The sequence below is a fragment of the Protopterus annectens genome, chromosome 5.part0, assembly GCF_019279795.1.
Source record: "Protopterus annectens isolate FY-2018-M chromosome 5.part0, PAN1.0, whole genome shotgun sequence".
Lineage (NCBI taxonomy): Eukaryota > Metazoa > Chordata > Ceratodontiformes > Protopteridae > Protopterus > Protopterus annectens.
In genome coordinates, this window is record NC_056735.1 from 1,783,618,734 (window position 1) to 1,783,640,002 (window position 21,269).

At 39.1% G+C, this 21,269-nt stretch overlaps 1 protein-coding gene across 1 annotated transcript in view; it reads left to right on the forward strand.

Moving 5' to 3' along the window:
- The window catches only part of LRCH1 (leucine rich repeats and calponin homology domain containing 1), a gene marked incomplete in the record, with an annotated part of 1,693,846 nt that overhangs the window by 936,725 nt on the left and 735,852 nt on the right, over nt 1-21,269 (forward strand). The window contains 1 exon segment of the mRNA XM_044072038.1: nt 12,577-12,713. Within this exon segment, the coding sequence (XP_043927973.1) occupies nt 12,577-12,713 (137 nt within the window).

Consider the following 21,269-nt stretch of genomic DNA (forward strand, 5'->3'; position numbering starts at 1 on the left):
GAAACATACCTTATGTTTTTAGAATTTTAGAGTTTTAAAAAGGAAGATTGGAATAAATTCCCTCTCTTCCCGACCTGAGAACAAGTCAAACCAAACAAATAGTGTAGGGTTCAGTACTGGTCATGCCTGTTTTTAATAGTAACTCTGAAGCAGCCAGAAACTACAGATGTTCTTCGTGTTTCACTGTTGCAGTCATCACACTTGGGTCATCCTGACAGGGGTACCCCTCCGTCAGCCCAAATACCAGAGGCTTAGTATTTATGGGTCAGTTGCTGTCACTCCATGACTGATGTCAGGTTGTCAGTGGTATAAAAACAGGCAGCCGACGCCATTACATCAGTCTTTCTTGCTGAAGAGCCCGAAGCAGAAGAAGTTCGCACGAGTGCCGGTCGGCCACTACCTGAGTTTTTCATTTCTGAAATTGAAGTTGAAGTCTTCTAAAGCCAAGTATCCCTTTGAGGATCCTTTTTTCTTGCTCTAACTGATGTCAGAAAAAGGTAACAATTGTTTCACCTGTGGAAAGCAAATACCACACCAAGATTTCCATTCTTACTGCATCACCTATTTAGGCCCAGACCACGACGTCCCTCATTGCCGGTTTTGTGCTTTGTTCAATGCCTGAACTATTCATTGTCGGGCCCTTATTGTAGCTAAATACTTTCATTCCCCATCTCCGTAATCCGAAATGGCTTCAGTAAGCCATCCGACTACCGATCTTCCGAAAAAACGTATGGATAAAGACAGAGACAGACCACACAGGTCCAAAATTGCCGACGATGCTTCCGTTAAGCTAGTCGCCAGTTTGCCAGTACTCAGTGAGACGCTTTTGCAGCCTCTGATGCTTGCATCGATGGATTCACAGGCCGCTACCGAGACCCATTCGGAGTCCGGTATGCTGCGAGACTCTTCTTTGACTACGGAACCTGCAGATATCTCCACCTTGGATGGGTCTGGAGCCTCTGCGCAGGCACCGGCTTCTGAGGAAGTTCTTCGCACTACCGGTATTAGTCACAAACCGATGACTTCTTTCGCGTCTTCAGTTCTTTCTAAAACTACCGGGTTTCTAAGGCCCAGAGTACAAGCTACGCCTAAAAAAACAATGACCCAAACTCACGCGCCTGCTTCCTTGCCACAATCACAGATGCTTAAAATGGCAGAAGACCTTATCATGCTGATTAGGGGCAGTCAGCCTTCTCCTGCTACAAGAAAGAGACTTATACCCAGCACCTCTATCTGAACAAGAGTCTGACTCTGAGGTTTCTGATTATGAAGACATACCCTTATCTGTTTATGAGGATTCAGATGCAGAGGAATCCATTCCTTCTGCCTCTCCTCCAGAGGATTTTTCTTTTTGTAAAACCCTACATACCTTGAGAGAGCACCTCCACTAGAAATGTCAGGATTTCCTCAGTCCAAAAAAGACTCCGGGAATTTTTAGATTTACCTCAGCACAGGCCCTTTGCTATACCCCCTGTCCTGAATGTTGTGGATGATGTTTTTATGGAATCCAGTCTAACCCCGGATACTTTACCTCCTGCTCCCAGGAAACCTGAACGGTACTACAGAGTCCCTGACTCTCACAAAATTATATTCAAGAATCCTACTGCTGACTCAGAGGCCATCTCTCAAGGGCATAAAGGAATAAAAGCAACTACAGCTAAGAAACCCACCCCCTCGGACAGAGCTTCTCGAGTCTTAGACAGATGGGCTAAAAAAGTATATACTTCTGCAACTCTTGCCATTAGAACATTAAATGGTCAATTCCACATGCTGAAATACCAGCAACATACCATGAAACTCATTAAACAAAAATTATCTACCTTCCCTGACTGTGCAGAAAATAAAGACTTACAGGAACGTATGCATTCTGCAAGCCAGATCAGTAAGCAAGACCCTGCAATGTGGGTTTGACACAATAGAAGCATCCTGCAGTGTCAGGTTCTGTACCTCAAAGGCATGCTTGACTTAAGGAACAGACCTTGCCAGATCATGTCAAATCAAAATTATTGGGCGCACCACTTAATAAAAGCAATCTGTTTAGCACCAAAGCAGAAGAGGTTTTAAAAACGATGGAAGAAAAAGCTAAATCTATGCAGACAGACTTTTTGCAAGTTCATCCTCCAAGATTCAGCAGACATTGTCCCTCAAAATATTGGTCCTTTCGTGCCCCCTCAAGACCACTTCAGACAAGACCTAGGGGTAACAGACCCCCCCAGACAGCAGTCTTGGTATGCAGAGATCTAAACAATAGAATGTCTCCACTTCTAAACCAGGGAGTGCTAAGCCACCCCCTTATGGAAAGAATTCCCAATGACTCCTCGGTCTGTGCCACTAGGAGGAAAACTTGCCTCCCATGCAGAAAAATGGGCCTCCATCACCAACGACAGATTGGTCCTCAACATAGTGTCCCAGGGGTACAAATTTTATTTCTTCACCTTGCCAACCCCAAAGGGATTCCCAGGTCTTCCTCCAAACCAGTGGGCAGAGGCACAAAACCACGTTCATTCCCTGCTCTCCATGAGGGCAATTCAGCCTGTCCCTGCAGATCAGATAGGCCAAGCGTTCTACTCCAGGCCTTTTCTAGTACCCAGAAAAGAGGGCACCTGGTGCCCAATCTTAGATCTATCTATTCTAAACACCTTCTTGGTGGTACCAATTTTCAGAATGCTCACACTGCAGCAGCTTCTCCGTATGCTGTTCAAAGATGCCTGGTTAGCCACTCTGGACCTCAAAGAGGCCTATCTGCATATCCCAGTCAAAGATTCTTACAGGAAATATCTACATTTCAGGACAGGATCTATGCATTATCAGTTCTCTGCACTTCCCTTTGGCTTATCCACTGCTCCCAGAGTTTTCACAAAATGTCTGGTTCCAGACATTGCTTATTGCAGACAAAGAAATATTCAGATTTACCCTTACTTGGACGACTGCCTGATTAAGGCAGACAGTCAGGAGAAGCTGTTAAAGCACCTGACATTTATAAAGGACCTACTAACCTTACTGGGGTACACCATCAATGAGAAGAAATCCAAATTTGTCCCCAGTCAAAAAAAATTGTATTCCTGGGAGCAAATCTGGACACGCCATCCCAGATGGCATTTCTAACTCCAGAAAAACAAGCCTGTCTGACAGGCTACTTCTCTCAACTGGCCACCAGAACCCAGTTATCCACAAGGAAAATCCTGCAAGCTCTAGGGTTCATGGCCTGCTGCATTCTGCTAATTCCATATGCCAGTCTGTATATGAGAAAACTTCAGTGGTACTTAAAAAGCCTTTGGTGTCAACATTTGCAGGACCTGAAAACTGTTATACCTATGATACCCTGTCTAAGGAAAGATTTTCTTTGGTGGGCAGCAGCATGCAACCACAACTAGGGACTTCCCTTTCACAACCCCATGCCACCCAGACCCTAACCACAGATGCATCAGACTATGCTTGGGGTGCTCAACTAGATGGCAGGTACATTCAGGGCCATTGGAGCCCGAACCAAATTCATCTGCACATCAACCAAAAAGAGATGCTAGCTGTTCAGCACGCTCTGACAACTTTCAGTTCCCTGCTGTCTCTGGAGCCTCTACTTATAAAAACCAACACCACCACAGTAATGTGGTACATCAGCAATCAGGGGGAACCCACTCCTACCCTCTCTGCAGGCTAGCCATGACCCTTTGGAACATGGCCTCAGCCATGCATATTCATCTGCAAGCTCAATTCCTGCCAGGCAAGCAAACTCTCTGGCAGACAACCTAAGCAGGAGTCTCCTGGACCCACACGAGTGCCAATTAAACCACAACACCTTCAAACTTGTAACCCAAAATGGGGTATCCCGAAGGTGGACCTTTTTGCCTCCACCTACAACCACCAGCTCAACAAATTCTGCACCAGGGAACCTCACAGCAAGGCCTGGAAAGTGGATGTCCTATCCTTCCAGTGGGCAAACCTCTCAATATATCCATTTTCCCCTCTACCTCTTCTGATCAGAGTATTACTCAAAATAAGGGAGGAAAGACCAAGGGCAATCCTGATTTCTCCAGACTGGCCATGACAACACTGGTACCCACTACATTCACAGTCTGTCCCTGTTACCTCCATGGCACCTCCCACAGGTTCTAACTCTCCTGACTCAGCAGGAGGGAGAGTTCTTGCATCCATAGCTGCAGACGTTGAACCTAGCAGCCCTTGACTTCTCCTCCAGTGGTCACCTAAGCAAACAAGTCCTGGATGTCATACGTGAAGCCAGATGACCCAATACTAGACAATCCTATGCTGACAAGTGGAAAAGGTATTCTTCCTGGATCCAGACTAAAGGAGCTGACCCAGCACAGCCCTCCTTACCTCTCATCCTGGATTACCTAGTGGAGCTACTCCACAGGGGCCTATCCTTCTCTTCCATTAAAATTCATGCCTCTGTCATCTCTGCACATTACAGCACTGAGTCACCTCTCTTTTCACACCCTCTCATGAAACGATTCCTGAGAGGGGCTAACAACTTAAGGCCACCAAGGAGAGAGCCCCTGTTGGAAAAGCTCACCCCCCCTTTGAGCCTGCAGCATCAGCAGAGTTAAATTCCTCTCTTGGAAAACAGCCTTGCTTCTGGCCATCACTTTAGCTAGAAGAGTTTCTGAGTTACAAGCATTTATGGCTGTGGAACCTTTCATCATTTTTCATGCTGACAGGGTCTCCCTCAGGACTAACCCAACTTTCATGCCTAAGGTGGTGTCCAGTGTGGCTCTCAACCAATCTATTCATTTGCCCACCTTTTTCGCTAAACCTCAAAATAAGGGGGAAAGGATCCTGCACTCTTTAGATGTGCACAGACAGCTCAGATTCTACCTGGATAGAATTAAGCCCTTTAGGAAATCTGACCAGTTACTAGTCAGCTTTGCACCAGGGGCAGAGGGCAAAGCCATATCAAAACAAACCATCTCCAAATGGATACCACACTTCATCCATTTCTGTTACAAACACCATGGGAAACCACCCCCACTGGGGGTCAGAACACATTCAACTAGGGCAACTTGTACCTCTACAGTCTTTCTCAGAGGAGTCCCTACCAGGGACATCCTGGAAGCTGCAACATGGAGTTCTGTTCGTACCTTCACCAAGCATTACCACCTGCCTATCTTTTTTCAAAATCCAGGGCAGGCTTTGCAACTGGAGTCCTGCAGGGCATTCTAGTCAGCCCCAACTCTTCTTGACTGCCTCCACCTGATCATCAGCTTTAGGAATCAACCCAAGTGTGATGACTGCAACAGTGAAACATGAAGAACATAGTACAGTTGTGTACACTTACATAAATGTAGATGTTCAAGTGTATTCACTGTTGCAGTCCTGGTTTCCCACCTTCCAGCCCCCTTGTCTCTTTCTCTCTCTCTCTCTTCCTCACCCTTACAGGGCTATTGGTATTTACTTTCTACTGGTGGTATTACTCCACCATAACTTAGCTCCCTTTTGGGGGCTGCTGACATTTGGGGCAAGAAAAACTGATGTAATGGCATCGGCTGCCTGTTTTTATACCACTGGCAACCTGATGCAAGTCCTGGAGTGACAGCAACCGATGCAGAAATACTAAGCCTCTGGTATTCGGGCCGACTGAGAGCTACCCCTGGCAGGATAACACAAGTGCGATGACTGCAACAATGAATACACTCAACATCTACAGTTATGGTAAGTGCACATATAACTGTACTTTATCCAGCATCTGCCAATCCCCATGGGTGCCGGTTAATTTGAGAGTTTACTGTATAAGAGTCAATCAGATAAGGACTGGGAAGAGAGTCTGGATAAGCAATTCACAAAGAAACAATGGGGGATATATGTTTGACTCCCAAATATATTAACCGAAATAGCAGGCAACAACATGCCGAACCAGCTCAAGGGAGAAAGCTTTAATGAAAACTGAGGCAAACACAATACACAGTTAAAAAAAAAAAAAAAAAAACAGATAACCACATTTTCGTCATAAAGATTTTTTCAGATGCTAAAACACAGTCCAAACTCCATCCCCTTTATATCCAACCTACTTAAAATGTCACCAATGGACTTCCAAATATGCAACAAAGTCTAGAAGATTTAAGATCTTTGCTTGGAAGTGTTACATAGGTATTTTTATACCTGAAGTAGACTCCTAAGAATTTTTCCTTGGGTAGGTAGCAAATGTTGGAGGTGTAATAGGGAAGAAAGAGGTAGTTGTTGCATATTTTGGGGAGTGTAATGAGTTTCTGGACTTTAAAAATCCCCTACATACTACTGTAGCAGAAATATTGGGTGAGTGAATTGCTATAACTAAAGAAATTCTTTTTTTAGCTATGACACAATCAGAACTCCTAGACACAGTTAAGGCTTTGCTGAGTCTCATAATTATGGCTGCCGAAAAGGCAAGTTTTAGAAAATGGAAATCAAAGTCTAAACCAGCTGTACTAGACGTAGTAAATATAGTAACAAAGATAAAATAACTGGAAATGAGATCTTTAGTAGGAGCAAATTACAAAGAAAACACAAGAATTTTGGGAACAATACATGCAGAATAATGTTTTGGAGGAGGAATGAGGTTTAAAAGAATGCAGGATTTGAATGAGCTATTTAATATTTGACAGTGACTAGATAGATTATTAAGTGTATAATGTTTGCAACTAAAATATGTCAGTATGGCTTGTTTTCATTTATATAAATGTATGCTTGCCTGTATCATAAGAGATAATTTAATAAAGATGTTTCTTTAAAAAATGAAAATCTAAAGCACAAATTCATGCAGAAAATGATTTGGAGGAGGAATGAGGTGTGAGAAGGCAGTCACTGAATAATTTATATAATTTTGCTTAGATTATATGATATATAACCATATATAATGCTTGTAAGTGCATACTTGTTAGTATGGTTTGATTGCTTTTATATGAATGGAAGTTTGTCTATGTCTAATGTATTGAGCTTGTCTGCAGTGATTTCATCTAAACCAGCTGCTTTCCATACTTTTTCTTTAGTGCTGTTTGTTACTACTACTAGGGTAGGTTGTCTTTCATCTTTCATTGTTGGTTGTACATGGTGTAGTGCAGCTTCTGTGAGGTTTTCTTCATTCATAAGCTTCATGAAGTACTCTCTTTATGCGATTTTGATGCTTTTTTGCTGGCATCATCAACAATAGTGCCTAACAACTGATTTATCTCTATGCTGTTGCCTTGCATCCTGACAGAGCATCTTTGTGGCATATGCAGTCATTTTCCAGAAGCCATCGTGATAACTAACTTCTTTGCCTGGTCTGCCGTTTATATCTTCCAGTTCTTTAGTCTTTTTTCATAGCTTACTGGACTTCTGCATTCCACCACCAGCTTTACTTATGTACTTTATTTTCATACATGGCTTTGCCACATATGTATTTTAGTCTTCATACATACTTTCTTGAGATGGTACCATTTTTCTTCAGCTGCACGTGTTTCCTCCTCTTCCTGAGGTGTTGGAGACATGAATATTTTCTTGAACTTGTGTGCTTTTACTCCAGTCAGTTTACAGATCTTCAGTGCAGTGTCTTTTGACCCTAGTACCTTCTCTGACCTTTGCTTGCTGCTGATTGATACCACTAGTGGTTTATACTGGGGGCTTACTCTTTCCCTAGGGATAATTTTACGATGTCTAATTTTACCCTGGTCCCTTTCCTTACCATGAGAAAGTCTAAGTGACCTGCATGCTGTGACCACTGTGTGACCTTATGACCCTGTCTTTTTCTTGGCAGACCATGTGGTTGTCACCATTAAGCATTTAGCAAGCAGAAGTCTATAATGATCCTCCTTTATCCTTTTTACTACACCCATGTGAGCCCAGACAGTCACTGTATACTCTTCTGTCTGTCCCAGTGTGAGCTTTATGGTCTGCCAATGTCAACATCAACTCATTTTGTCCCAATATATCTATGTGGTTATGTAACTGCTGCCTGAATGCCCTTTTTTGCCATCACAGTCCTGCTGTGGAACGTAGACTAAGATTATGAAGACTACCCCGTATTTACATTGAAGTCTGCCATGAAGATGTCACTGATTCTATGTTCCTTGTTGTTTTCAGAGGACTTTCTCTCCACACTATTTCTAGACTGTCCTCCCCTGAGTAGTCAACAGTGTATCCCAAGCCAAGTGATTCTGCTATGCTGCCTTTTCCATCTTATCTTTGGATACACAGGATATCAGGCATTGGCCTTACCATTATGTAAGCTGCTTCCAAGCCTCATCCTGTCGGTGAACCTGTATTTATATAGCAATCCTTAGTTTATATTGGGCCGATTGATTAGCTTTGTGTCTAGCTTTCTTTCAAGAGAGCTATCCCAGGTAACCCAGGGTGGGTAAGTAGACACATCCAGTCAGTAATTTATTCATCCAGGGCTGAAGATCATTGTATGGTGAATACATGCTGGCAATTAGGGGCATGAAGACCTGGGCATAGGTTGAAGTAGGCGAAGGTCCTCAACCCACTTAACACCAACCGAATACTTATGCTCCTTTTTGGCAACAGTGTCAGGAGCCAGTTTTTACATCAATGAGTTGCTAGCCCTGATGTGGTGTGCAGTCTGTGGTCCGTGCTCTCTTGTCTAGAGGATACTGTATACCATAGCTGAGGACTAAAGTAGTTAGTCTACATGACTGCTACCCCTCTAGGCATCACCAGGTGCCATGACTCTGTTAATTTTGGGTGTACACTGTTGGCGTACTGCATGTTCAGCTGGGAGGACTGGGTTTGAGCCTGGTACTTCACATCCTTTGAGTTGTAGATACCCATCATATTTGAGAGGTGGAGTGAACCACACACAGGAGAACATGCACACGGACAATGACTGGAGGTCTGACTAAAACCATGGACTTTGTATCTGTGAGGTGAAGACCTTAAGCCATTTTGCCACATGCCATTGGCTGCATATTCCACCAGTCCTTCATTATTTTGCAAAGTATAAAGTCCAGTTGTTTACTTGGATTCCTGATTGGGGCCACCATGTGCTTCATTAAGGTTTCTTCAGGTCAGTAAAGTCAGTAAACATGCTGGCCCCTATGGGAAGTAAATATTTAAAAAAAAAATTGAGTACATGAAGAACTTTTAATCACTGCAAGAAATTAGGCCTGTTTGCAACACATCTATATTGAAAAGTCAGTTTAAAAAAAAAAAAATCTTTCTCCCATCTTGTATATTTTCCAGGTTAGGAGTTTTTGGTTCTTTAACATGTCTTAAATCTCAACAAACTATGATATGGTTGACTAGTTGCCACAGCTCGTTCTGACCAAAATATCGTGTGCTGTCTGTTTTAATGTAGCTTGTCTCTAACCTTTTTCTTCATACAAATGACAGCATCTGTCCCTTTATGTAAAGATGCAATTTCAGAAGTCTTTTTCCTTTGATACCTTCTTGAGCAGTGTGCCTTTCTTTAAGCATCTGTAATTTTGCCTCCAAATTTATATAGTACTCCAACACCATATTCTCCTGTTGCAAATACAAAAATGACATCAGATGGTCATTCAGTATCTTGTCAGTTTGTCTCTCTTCAGTATTCTATGTATGAAAGTGTCCCAGTTGTTACTGACATTTTGAATTTCAGCCATGATTTTCTCTAATGATGCGTCTTGTAGTTCACTAGGCTTAGTTTATGCCCCAAGTTTTCAAAGAGGGCAGCAGTTTCCATCTCATCATCCCCAGTGTGGAATGACTAATGCTCCAGATGTTTCAACAGATTTTAGCTTCTTTATCAAAAGGGAAAGCATTGCAGAAACTTTGTTATGCATTGGTATTAACTGAAGTGTAACTTAAAAAATCTAAATAGAGGATTTATTTTCCATGTACTGGGTTTAGGAGTCTCTGTAGCCATCCTAAAAACCTGAATAAGCTTCAGAAATGATTGTTAGGGACTGGCTTTGTATGTGCGAGTGTCAGGGGAAACTTTTATATATTTGCATTTCCCATTTTTATGCACATTTACACAACTGTCTTTTTTGAGAACTCACAAGAGTGTACCTAAGTGATACTGGCTTGAAATTTCTAGGAATGTAATAGGCAGCATAGGATGGTGGTTTGTAAGATGACATTGGTGATCAAGAAGAGGAGGAGGAGTGTGAGTGCAGCACCAAGGATCAAATGGAAATTGAAAAAGGGTAATTGTGAGGTGGAGTTCAGGGAAGAGTTAAGACAGGCATTGGGTGGCAGGGAAGAGTTACCAAATAGCTGGGTAACTACAGCAGAGCTAGTAAGGGAGACGGCTAGAAAGGTGCTTGGTATGACATCTGGACAGAGGAAAGACTACATGGAGACATGGTGGTGGAATGAGGAAGTACAGGAGAGTATACAGAGAAAGAGGTTGGCAAAGAAGAAGTGGGATTGTCAGAGAGATGAAGAAAGTAGACAGGAGTATAAGGAGATGAGGTGCATGGCAAAGAGAGAGGTGGCGAAGGCTAAGGATAAGGCATATGAAGAGTTGTATGAAAGGTTGGACACTAAGGAGGGAGAAAAGGACCTGTACCGATTGGCTAGACAGAGGGACCAAGCTATGAAAGATGTGCAGCAGGTAAAGGTAATAAAGGATAATGAGGGAAACTTACAAGCGAGGAGAGTGTGCTGAGCAAATGTAAAAAGTACTTTGAGGGGTTGATGAATGAAAAGAATGAGAGGGAGAGAAGGTTGGATGATGTGGGGATAGTGAATCATGAAGTGCAGTGGATTAGCAAGGAGGAAGTAAGGATAGCTATGAAGAAGATGAAGAATGGAAAGGCTGTGTTGGTCCAGATGACATACTTGTGGAAGGATGGAGGTGTTTAGGTGAAATGGCAGTAGAGTTATTAACCAGATTGTTTAATGAAATTTTGGAAAGCGAGAGGATGCCTGAGGAATGGAAAAAAATGTTTTGATACCGATTTTTAAGAATAAGGGTGATGTGTAGAGCTGTAGTAACTACAGAGGGATTAAACTGATCAGTCATAATATGAAGTTATGGGAAAGAGTAGTGGAAGCTAGGTTAAGAAGGGACGTTATGATTAGTGATCAGCAGTATGGTTTCATGCCGGGAAAGTGCACTACATATGCGATGTTTGCTCTGAGAGTGTTGATGGAGAAGTATAGAGAAGGTCAGAAGGAGTTGCATTGTGTTTTTGTAGACTTAGAGAAAGCATAAGACAGGGTGCCTAGAGAGGAGTTGTGGTGTTGTATGATGAAGTCTGGAGTGTCAGAGAAGTATGTAAGAGAGGTACAGGATATGTACGAGGGTAGTGTGACAGCAGTGAGGTCTGCGGTGGGAGTGATGGCTGCGTTTAAGGTGGAGGTGGGATTACATCAAGGATCAGCTCTGAGCCCTTTCTTATTTGCAGTGGTGATGGACAGGTTGACAGACGAGATCAGACAGGAGTCCCCGTGGACTATGATGTTTGCAGATGACATGTGATCTGTAGTGAGAGTAGGGAACAGGTGGAGACGACCCTGGAGAGATGGAGATATGCTCTAGAGAGAAGAGGAATGAAAGTCATTAGGACTAAGACCGAATATATGTGTGTGAATGAGAGGGAGGATAGAGGAATGGTGAGGATGCAAGGAGTAGAGGTGGCGTAAGTGGATGAGTTTAAATACTTAGGATCAGTAGTTCAGAGTAATGGTGAGTGTGCAAGAGAGGTGAAGAAGAGAGTACAGGCAGGATGGAGTGGGTGGAGAAGACTGTCAGGAGTGATTTGTGACAGACAAGTACCAGTAAGAGTGAAAGGGAAGGTCTACAAGAGGGCAGTGAGACCAGCTATGTTATATAGGTTGGAGACAGTGGCATTGACAAAATGGCAGGAGTTAGAGCTGGATGTGGCAGAGTTAAAGATGTTAAGATTTGCACTGGGTGTGAAGAGGGTGGACAGGATTAGGAATAAGTATATTAGAGGGTCAGCACAGGTTGGAAGGTTTGGAGACAAAGCCAGAGAGGCAAGATTACATTGGTTTGGACATGTGCTGAGGAGGGATACTGAGTATATTGGGAAAAAGATGCTAAGGATGAAGCTACCAGGTAACAGGAAAAGAGGAAGGCCTAAGATAAGGTTTATGGATGTGGTGAGAGGACATGCAGGTGTTTGGTGTGACAGAGCAAGATGCAAAGGGCTGGAAGAAATGAAAACAGATCATCCACTGTGGCGACACCTAATGGGAACAGCCGAAAGATGATGATGACAGTGATGATGTAATACTTTGTTTGTGGCCATATACGCAGAGCATATTACCTTTCTTAGCATAAAGCTTAATCTAAAATAGCTTATGTGTTACTTAATTGATTTTTGTTGGTGTCTCAAGTGGATATAAAAGATCTTGTGGTTAATTGCTATAAAGAGTATGGGAGTTTCTTTAATGAAGTTTCTCCTAGATTGTATGAATATCACATTGGGTTTCCATTGAAAAGAGGCCATAGGACTAGTGGGAGAATAATCTGGTCAATAAAACACAAATAAATTTAGAGTTTTAGTGATTAGACAGTCTGCATTTAAAATTATTCTGCATTGAAACCCTGCCTTATATACAGGTTTGTACTGATTATAAAGTACTACATAAAATACTGCATAATAATATATACTGTGTGTTTTTGTTTTCCAGAATTAGCAGAGCTACCATTAGTAAAGTTTGATGTTTCTTGCAACAAGTTATTCTCAGTCCCCATCTCCTTCACAAGGATGGCACAGTTGCATTCGTTAGTGCTTGATAATAATCCACTCCAGTCACCTCCTGCACAGGTAAGTGCTAGCAGTTGTCAGACAGTGGTAAAAAGAGCTACAAATGTCTTTCACACGATGTCATGCTTCTATGCAATTGTAGTGAATCTTCAAGGTTACATTAGTCAGCAACTGAACATACAGAACATTGTAGTCATGAAATGGGGTTACTTGGTCTTGTTTTGGGGAGGGTTCTATTAGCAACTGTAGGAAATCTTGGACTTTAATATTGTCATGAGACCGATGGAAAGAATGGTCAAGATTGTGAATATGAAGAGAAACCCTCAAGAATTTGTTACATTTTTTTTTAATTTGGGGAGGGTTCAAAATATTGAGAGAGAAGGATTTTCAATTAAATCTTTAAGAAGAAGAATAGCTATACAAAGTATTATATTCATAAAGCAGTTGAACTAAGCCAGTATGGGAATGGAAGAATTATAATAGGGATGTTTACAGGAGGGGGCCTGGAGGAGAATAGAAAAGGAACCAAGGTACTGGGAACAATTAACTATGGTGAGAAAGCTAATAGTCTGTTGAGGCTAAAGAAAAGGTTGGACCGACAGAGATTGCCTTCCATATCAGTGGTGGATAACATAATATAGGCAAAGAGAAAAGAAAAGCGGAGGTTAGAAAAGATAGGGGGAAGAGAATAGAAAAATAATATGGGAAGAAATGAGTAGGGATCCCAGATATGCAAGAGAGTCCTGAAGATTTAGGATTTTTGAAAGGAAGTGTTTGGGGGTATTTTTACCCTCAAGTAGACTTCACTGGATTTTCTTCTTCTATTCCTATGTATTGCAAATATTAGCAATGTGATTGGGAAGAGAGAGGAAATTGGGAGCTTGCAAATGCAACAAGTTGATGGATTTTCAAACTTTCCTGCAGAGTACTTTGACAGAAGTATTGGGGGAACAAATGGTAGTAACCAAGGAAATTACTATTTTTAGATAGTAAAATGTGATCAGACTTGACTTGGTGTAGTAAGGCCTTTCTAAGAATAATGCTGTTGCTGGCCAGTAAAGCAGTTACTAGAAAATGGAGATCAAAAATTAAGTCAACCTTAATGGATCTTGTGAGTATTATAAATGGGGTAAAAGAACATGAGTTGGAATCTTTAGAAAAAGGAAGGGACACACTTCATAGAACTAAATGGAATTTGTGGGAAAAGTGCACATGGCATAATGTTAAGGGGGGTGAGATTTAAGGAAAGGTAGGAGTTAAGCAATGTATGCATTATTCAAATGAATGAAAATTGTTAAAAGGAAACATATATGCATACTGCAGAGCAGTAAGACTGCCTTCCCTACCAGGGATTGATAGACAAAGAGAAAAACGGATAGAGAGGGGCCAAGTATAAGACCAGTTTTTGTAGATTTTTAAATTGAGTCTATTAAAAAAGTTGCTTTTAAAGGGTTAATTAGTGGGGTATATAAAATATTGCATAAGTATAAGAACCAATCAGAGGATTTCAGAAAAGATTGAGAAGAGATAATAGAATGATAAATATATAAAGAGCAATTGGAGGGCATCCCTATGGTTTTCAAGTATGTATCAAAGTCCAGAAGGTTTAGGATTTCTGCTTGGAAGTGTATTCATGTGTATTTTATACCCCAAGCAGATTTCCAGCATTTTTCCATAGGTAGTAGCAAGTACTGGAGGTGTGATGGGAAAGAGAGATATAATTAGAACATGTTTTGATGGATGCAGAGAGTTGTCAGATTTTCGACATTCTTTGCGGAGAATTTTGTCAGAAATGTTGGGAGAGCAAAAAGGTATAGCTAGGGAAATGATTCTTTTGAGTTGAGATAGCTGATCTGAATTATCATAAATAAAGCATTAGTAATTTTAATGTTGTTGGCTGCGAACATAAGCAATTACTAGAAAATGGAAATTAAAATCTAAAGTAACTGTAATCAAAGAACTGAATATTGCAAAGGATATAAAATAACTTTAGCAAAACAAATGAGCAAATCGTATAGAAATAAATGGATGATTTGGAAACAAATCATGCAGGGTAATGTTCAGGAGGAGGGAGTTTGAGGTTTAAGGGAAGGCAGGAATTAAGCAATTTATGTAATGCTGGAATGAATTATTAAAAAGAAAACATTTGTATAATGTATAAAGAAATGAAAATGTGTACTGTGGTTTGTTTTTTCTACTAATGTATGTTTACCGTTGTCATTTAAAATATGTGAATGTAATAAAGGCAGATAAAATAATGGAAACTGCTACAGTTTTTCTTTTCTAGGTGAGCTCATACTGCAACTTAAAATGCACTGATTTAATAATGATGTTTAAACGTTATAAGATCATTCACGGTCATTTTGATAAAATTAAACAAGAATTAAATGGTAGCAAGATGTAATAAAAAGTCATTATTTAAGAAGGGAACATGTCATAATACTTTATTTAGATAACTTCCATATGTTGAAAGTAAAATTTAAGTGATGATAAATATTAAAAGAAATTTATGTCATAAACAAAGTTATGAGAACAGTAGAAGAATTTGATGAGAAGGTGTATTCATTTATGACTGAAGGCAAAAATTGGCTGGCAAGTAAAAATGTTAACTAAAAACGGGGAAAAGGACGGTCAGACATTAAGCATAGTTAGACATTTTAGAATAGTAAATATAAATAGTTAAAATGGATAGGATGGGTTTGAATATGTTTTATAATTTGGGAGAACATTTTTTTTTTGTAGAATTAAGTATGGAATTAATGGTTACATGATAGTATAACTATTGAAGATTTTTTTGCAGGGATTGTTAAACTTATAAGGAAGAAAGGAGAAAAAGTGAAATTAGAAAACGAGAGGCCACTTTCTCTGTAACTGCAACTGTCTGATGTTAATGAAGATAGTATATCTTTAGATTTAACAAAATTGTTCAAAAAATTTACAAATGAAGGTTTTTAGTATTCAGAGTAGACAAGTGAAAGAAATGGTAATCATTAGCTAAGAACTAGATGATAGTATAGTGAGAAAAAAGGAGGAGGGAGAAAGTTGAAGTGATGTAGAAAAAGCTCTTGACATTATAAATAATTTGCAGGTATTGAGACTATTAGAATTGCATGGCATTAGAAAGAGAGTTGGGATTTTTTTTTAATTGCATGTTAAAATGTGTGTCTTAATTTTAATTAATGTGTGGTCTGAGAAACAGAAAAAAAGTTGAGAGGGGTCAAAACAGGTTCCCTATGATTGTGATATTTGGTTTAATTATAATTGTAGTAATTGTGAAATGCCAAGAAAAGTCAAAAAGCTAGGCAGGAAGTAAAGAATGTAATCTCAGTTGCTCTAACAGAAGCAATGACGTGGTTTTAATTGCATGAAGTAAGAATTTAAGGAAATAGTTTTGCAGGTATAGGAAAGCATGTAACATGAGGATGCATTTGAACAAAGCAAAATGTAAATGTGTGTTGTAAATGTTAGAGTATATTTCTGCTATACAGAACTACAAGTATTAGGAGCAAACTTTGTAGGGAAGGAAGCAGTACAGGAACAGCAGAGTAAAGTGTAAAATGTCATCCGAGAAGCGATTCATTTATGTAAAACATTATGTTGAAGTCTAAGAAAAAATAGACTTGATTAATTGTAGTGTTGGAAAAGTAAGCATATTTTCTGTAGTTTAGTTGGAGGGGTGACAAAACCCATTAAAAGAGGATCATTACATAATGGCTGGAGTTCTGAAAGACTTACTGCAAGTGGGAAGCCTTAACACAGCTTTTTTTTTTTTCATTCATGACCAGCCTTTCCAATCCTTAGAATGTCTTATGCCTGAGTTTTTTTCACTAGCGGAGGCCTGATTGTGGAGGGCAAGTCTCACTGATAGATCAGAATGTTAATGCAGCCATCCAGGGAGGTAGCTGATGCTAATTAGTCATGGGTTCTCTCCTGGAGATGAAGTCCATTTATTGGAAAGAAACAGAGAAGCGCGCGCATAGTTAAACTATGCTTCATCAGATACAATGTCATAAAATGATTCCAAAATACTTATACTAAACAACTTTAATTTAAAATGAAGCTTATTGCCTTTCATCAATTAGACATAAAAATGCATTTACAAGCTTCAAAGTGCATATTTTGAACAAAAAAATTACAACTTGAAGGGCAATTCAGAAATGAGAACACATCCCTCACAGACGAGAGTTCTTTCATCAAAAATACTATCATGGTGTTCCTTGTCTCTTAACTCATATAAACAATCAACAAACTGTTTGCATTTGCAAAATTAACATCATCCCTATTCGCTATTAAGGTCACATGATGTATATTTTCTATTACTAAAATTTTATGTCCCACATATAAATATACATTTTCTCTCCTGGAGATGTCAGGGTCTCCTGATTAATTATTCAGCAGCTTATAATCTCATTGTTGGTGGGGAAAAAATGTCATTAAAAACAGTGGAACCCCCATTCACTCCTATGGAAGCAGCCACTGGGCAGGTAAGTTCAGTAAAGTCACGGGATGGGGGGTGCTACTGAGTTTGTGTGCATATTTGTAAGGCCACAAATGAAGCTACAGGAATGTAGGAGTGTGAGAGGATGATTGTGGATCTTAGGAATGTTGAGAAAACAAGGAATGTTAGGTCTTTTTCACAGTGATTTTTCTTCCTTCACTGTTTTTGATTCTGAGGGTTATCAAGTCTAAATGACTAGTCAGAAAAATATGCAAAAAAGATATACTAAACTGGGAAGGATGTAAAAAATAGAAAGCACGAGAAAGGTTATAAGAGAAAAGGTAGGCAACATAGGAAGTTGTGGTATAGTGAAACATTAGAAAGTTAGTACTTAGTAAAAACTAAATTTTTTTATCTGTAAAACAGTAGACTGCTATCCACAAAAGATCTAAAAAAAATTTGTGTGTAGGAGGGGTTTGATTTGAATATCAAAATGTATCTGTAAAAGCATTAGCATTATACATTTGTGAAGAAGGAAAATACAGTAGATGTAAAACACTGCACATGTTTTTAGAATGTAGAAGAGTGAGAGGGATTCTGGAAAATATGTAGAATATTCTTAAATGCAGAGGCTCATAAAGTTGATCAAACACCAGATTATTTTGACTTGTGAATTGCTTTTATGGAAGGGCAGAGGAAATTTGGTTTAATAAGAAGTAAGATGTTAAAGATGTAATTAAAAAAGTCACATTTTCTTATGGCAGAAAGAGTGGAGGAAGTAAAATTCAAAATTGATATGAATTGTATGTAAATTAAGTGTGATTTTAGTATTGATATGTTATGAAACTGTTGATTTCAGTATTGGTTCAGTCAAGATGGTTATGTACCATATATTTAACATTCAAGCATTCCATTCTGTAACACTGCAAAAACTCCTATGAGTAACATCATTCATCATCAGTTTCTCCCATTTTTTGTATTCTTGCAGTAGTCTTAAATTGTAATGAAACTATAACTCGCTACATGTTTAATTTGGGTATGATAACCAAAGTAACATAATTGTAATCGCTGGCTTGCTTTATACATAACCTCTGTGAATTGCTCTCACACTAACAGTTTTTCATTTAGTGCAAGACACTTAAAACACAAGACTCCGTTAATTTGAATTGGCAAGTGGGCTAAAAACTGGTAAGGCAATATCCTAAATTGTTGGTACATCTTAAAGTGCATCTACTACTATATTATATGTCACAAATTTGCAAAATGTTTGCTGAAATAACGAATCAAAACTAGGTTCCCTGCCAAGCTGGTTTGATGTTTAGTGATTTCATGACAACTTTGGTTTTGTTGAAATCATGAGGTTTTAAGGGTAAAATGTTGTACTGTATTAGGAATAGACTAAGCTGTTACTACCCATGGTTTGTCATATATAGACTATTATGATTGGCTCTACAATCATAACTGAGTTGTATGTTTGACACTGAGCGAAAAAACAACAAAAAGAACAGTATTTAGCGGTACACTGAAAAACTCCCAAGGAACTTTAATAAAGTAAGCGTTTTCGTACAGATGTGTGTCAGTACTTCTTCAGACTTTACAACAGAATAAGGAATGGTGCTGTTAAATACAAACCAACCTAGTCACATGATACTAACTAAATAATTCATTAATCAAATAAAAGCCATCAACAAAGGTTTCAGAGAATTCCCATAGTGTTCACACTAAACACACTGTAATTCCATATTAAACATTAGCATATAAATATTATAAAAATGTTATAACAAAGTTATAATACAATAAACATTCTTAAACAAATCCTTTAAAAATAAATCTCGGAAGTAATGTCATAAAAATTATCTAATTAAACTCCTTAACTTCAAGATGCATGCTGTAGAGCATACATCATTTATACCCCAATATCTGAAAGCATCCACTCTGAATTGCCATGATAATTCACATCTCTCTAGCTGTAACGAAGTAGGCCTCCCCTGATATCAGCCCCAATTTGATCTATAACCCAAAATGAAAAACTATGTTCAGGGTTCATAGCCACATGTTTCGCTAATACATTCTCAGCTTTCCTATTTTTAACCGCATATTGGTGTTCATAAATTCAATCTCTTAATCTTCTATCAGTTTTCCCTCTATAGAAAATTGGACAGCACTTGCATTTATCCATGTAAATGATGCTTTTAAAATTGCAGTTGTATCTCCCATTGCAGGAGAATCTTGTACCATTAATACAAAAACTTAAACCTGTGTCTATAAACCTGCAGTAAGGGCAAGATTCACATTTAAACATGCCCCTAATCCTAGGTCTGAAAACGCTTTTGTATTCAAACTAGGACTTTAAATTCTATCCCCTTTTAGAAGTAACTGTTGGTCTATTTGGTACTCTGTTCCTGAGATTTTCATCCGATATAATTAAATTCCAATTCTTACTCAAAATTTCCTTCAATAAAAAGGCATCATTACTAAATGGTGTAATAAAAGTTAGGGAATAATCAGTAGAAGTATTGACTTGAAGGAAAACTGGCTCAGGTTGAAAATTTCCCAAATTAATATTCGTCCTAATGGAAATCATTCAAAATGGCTTTAAAATACTCTGAGGTTCTTTTCATTGTGACTTCCTTAATCAAATTCTCAACCAAAATTAATGGATAACCACGTTTCAAAAATTGGTCCTTAAGGAAGTCATGTTCATCAACAAAATCAGAAAAATTAGAAACCATTCTGGCATTTATGAACACCAGTATGTGGTTAAAAAAGGGCAGTTGAGAATGCATTAGCGAAACATGGGGCTATGAACCCTGAACATAATTTTTCATTTCGGCTTATAGATCAAATTGGAGTTGAAGTCAGGGGGGACCTACTTCATTATGGCTAGAGAGATGTGAATTTTTATGGCAATTCAGAGTGGATGCTTTCAGATATCTGGGTATAAATGATGTATGCCCTATAGCATGCATCTTGAAGTTAAGGAGTTTAATTAGATAATTTTTATAACATTACTTACAAGATTCATTTTTAAAGGTTTTGTCTAGGAATGTTTATTGTATTATAACTTTGTTGTGTTAACATTTTTATAATTTTATGCTAATGTTTAATATGGAATTACAGTGCGTTTAGTGTTATCACTATGGGAATTCTCTGAAAGCTTTGTTGATGGCTTTTATTTGATTAATCAATTATTTAGTTAGTATCATGTGACTAGTTTAGTTTGTATTTACCAGCACCATTCCTTATTCTGTTGTAAAGTCTGAAGAAGTACCGACACACTTCTGTACGAAAGCGCTTACTTTATTAAAGTTCCCTGGGAGTTTTTCAGTGTACCGCTGAATATTGTTTTTTGTTTTTTCGCTCAGTAGTTTGTGTTCGTTTTTATTTTTGGATTTGGTTTCCCAGTTTATGATTTCATGGCAACAGATTTCGGCTTTGGTGCACCCTCCCTGTTCCCTGATGAGACCTTAAGTGGTGATATTAATCAGGAAATTGGAGGGCTTACTTGTCTAATCAACGTGTTGAACAAGAAAGTGGATGACCTGGTCACTTCAGTAAGAAGTAATGCATTTAATATTCCTAGAAATGATGATGCTTCTGGTAACCAGGGTTTGCCTTCCTCACCTCCTTTGCCCTTAGCACGTTGTGCTATGGGCGACCATCTTCACGGAGCAGAGAATTCCTATGTGAACAACATGAAATCTGCTACTGTTTTGAGATCTACAAGTAGCGATCTTAATAGCAACAGAGGACTCAGTTCGCAAAAGCCAGCCTATGTACCCAACTTATAGGAACACCTTGGTAGGTGATCACAACATTCAGAATTGGTTGCTACCTCTGCAAAGTCCTGAATTGGAAACAACTGATAATTCTACAGCATCGGATAGCATCTGGACAGCTAGTGACACTTCTGCAAGATTAAAGCTACTTGACATCAAATCCTTTAAGGTAAAGAAATTACAATTGAAAGTCGTTTATTTCCACGAATGTATACAGCAGAATGTTGTCCCTAAAGGGCTGAGGAGCTGGCGGTATTCTACAGGTCTTTTTCTGGATTCCCTCTTCCATAAGAGCTTGATTAATTTAGTCAACAAACAAGGTATCAAATTGTTAGTGTTTCATTGAACATTAAACTATACAAATAACTGAATTGGAAAAATAAATTGGTACATTAGATA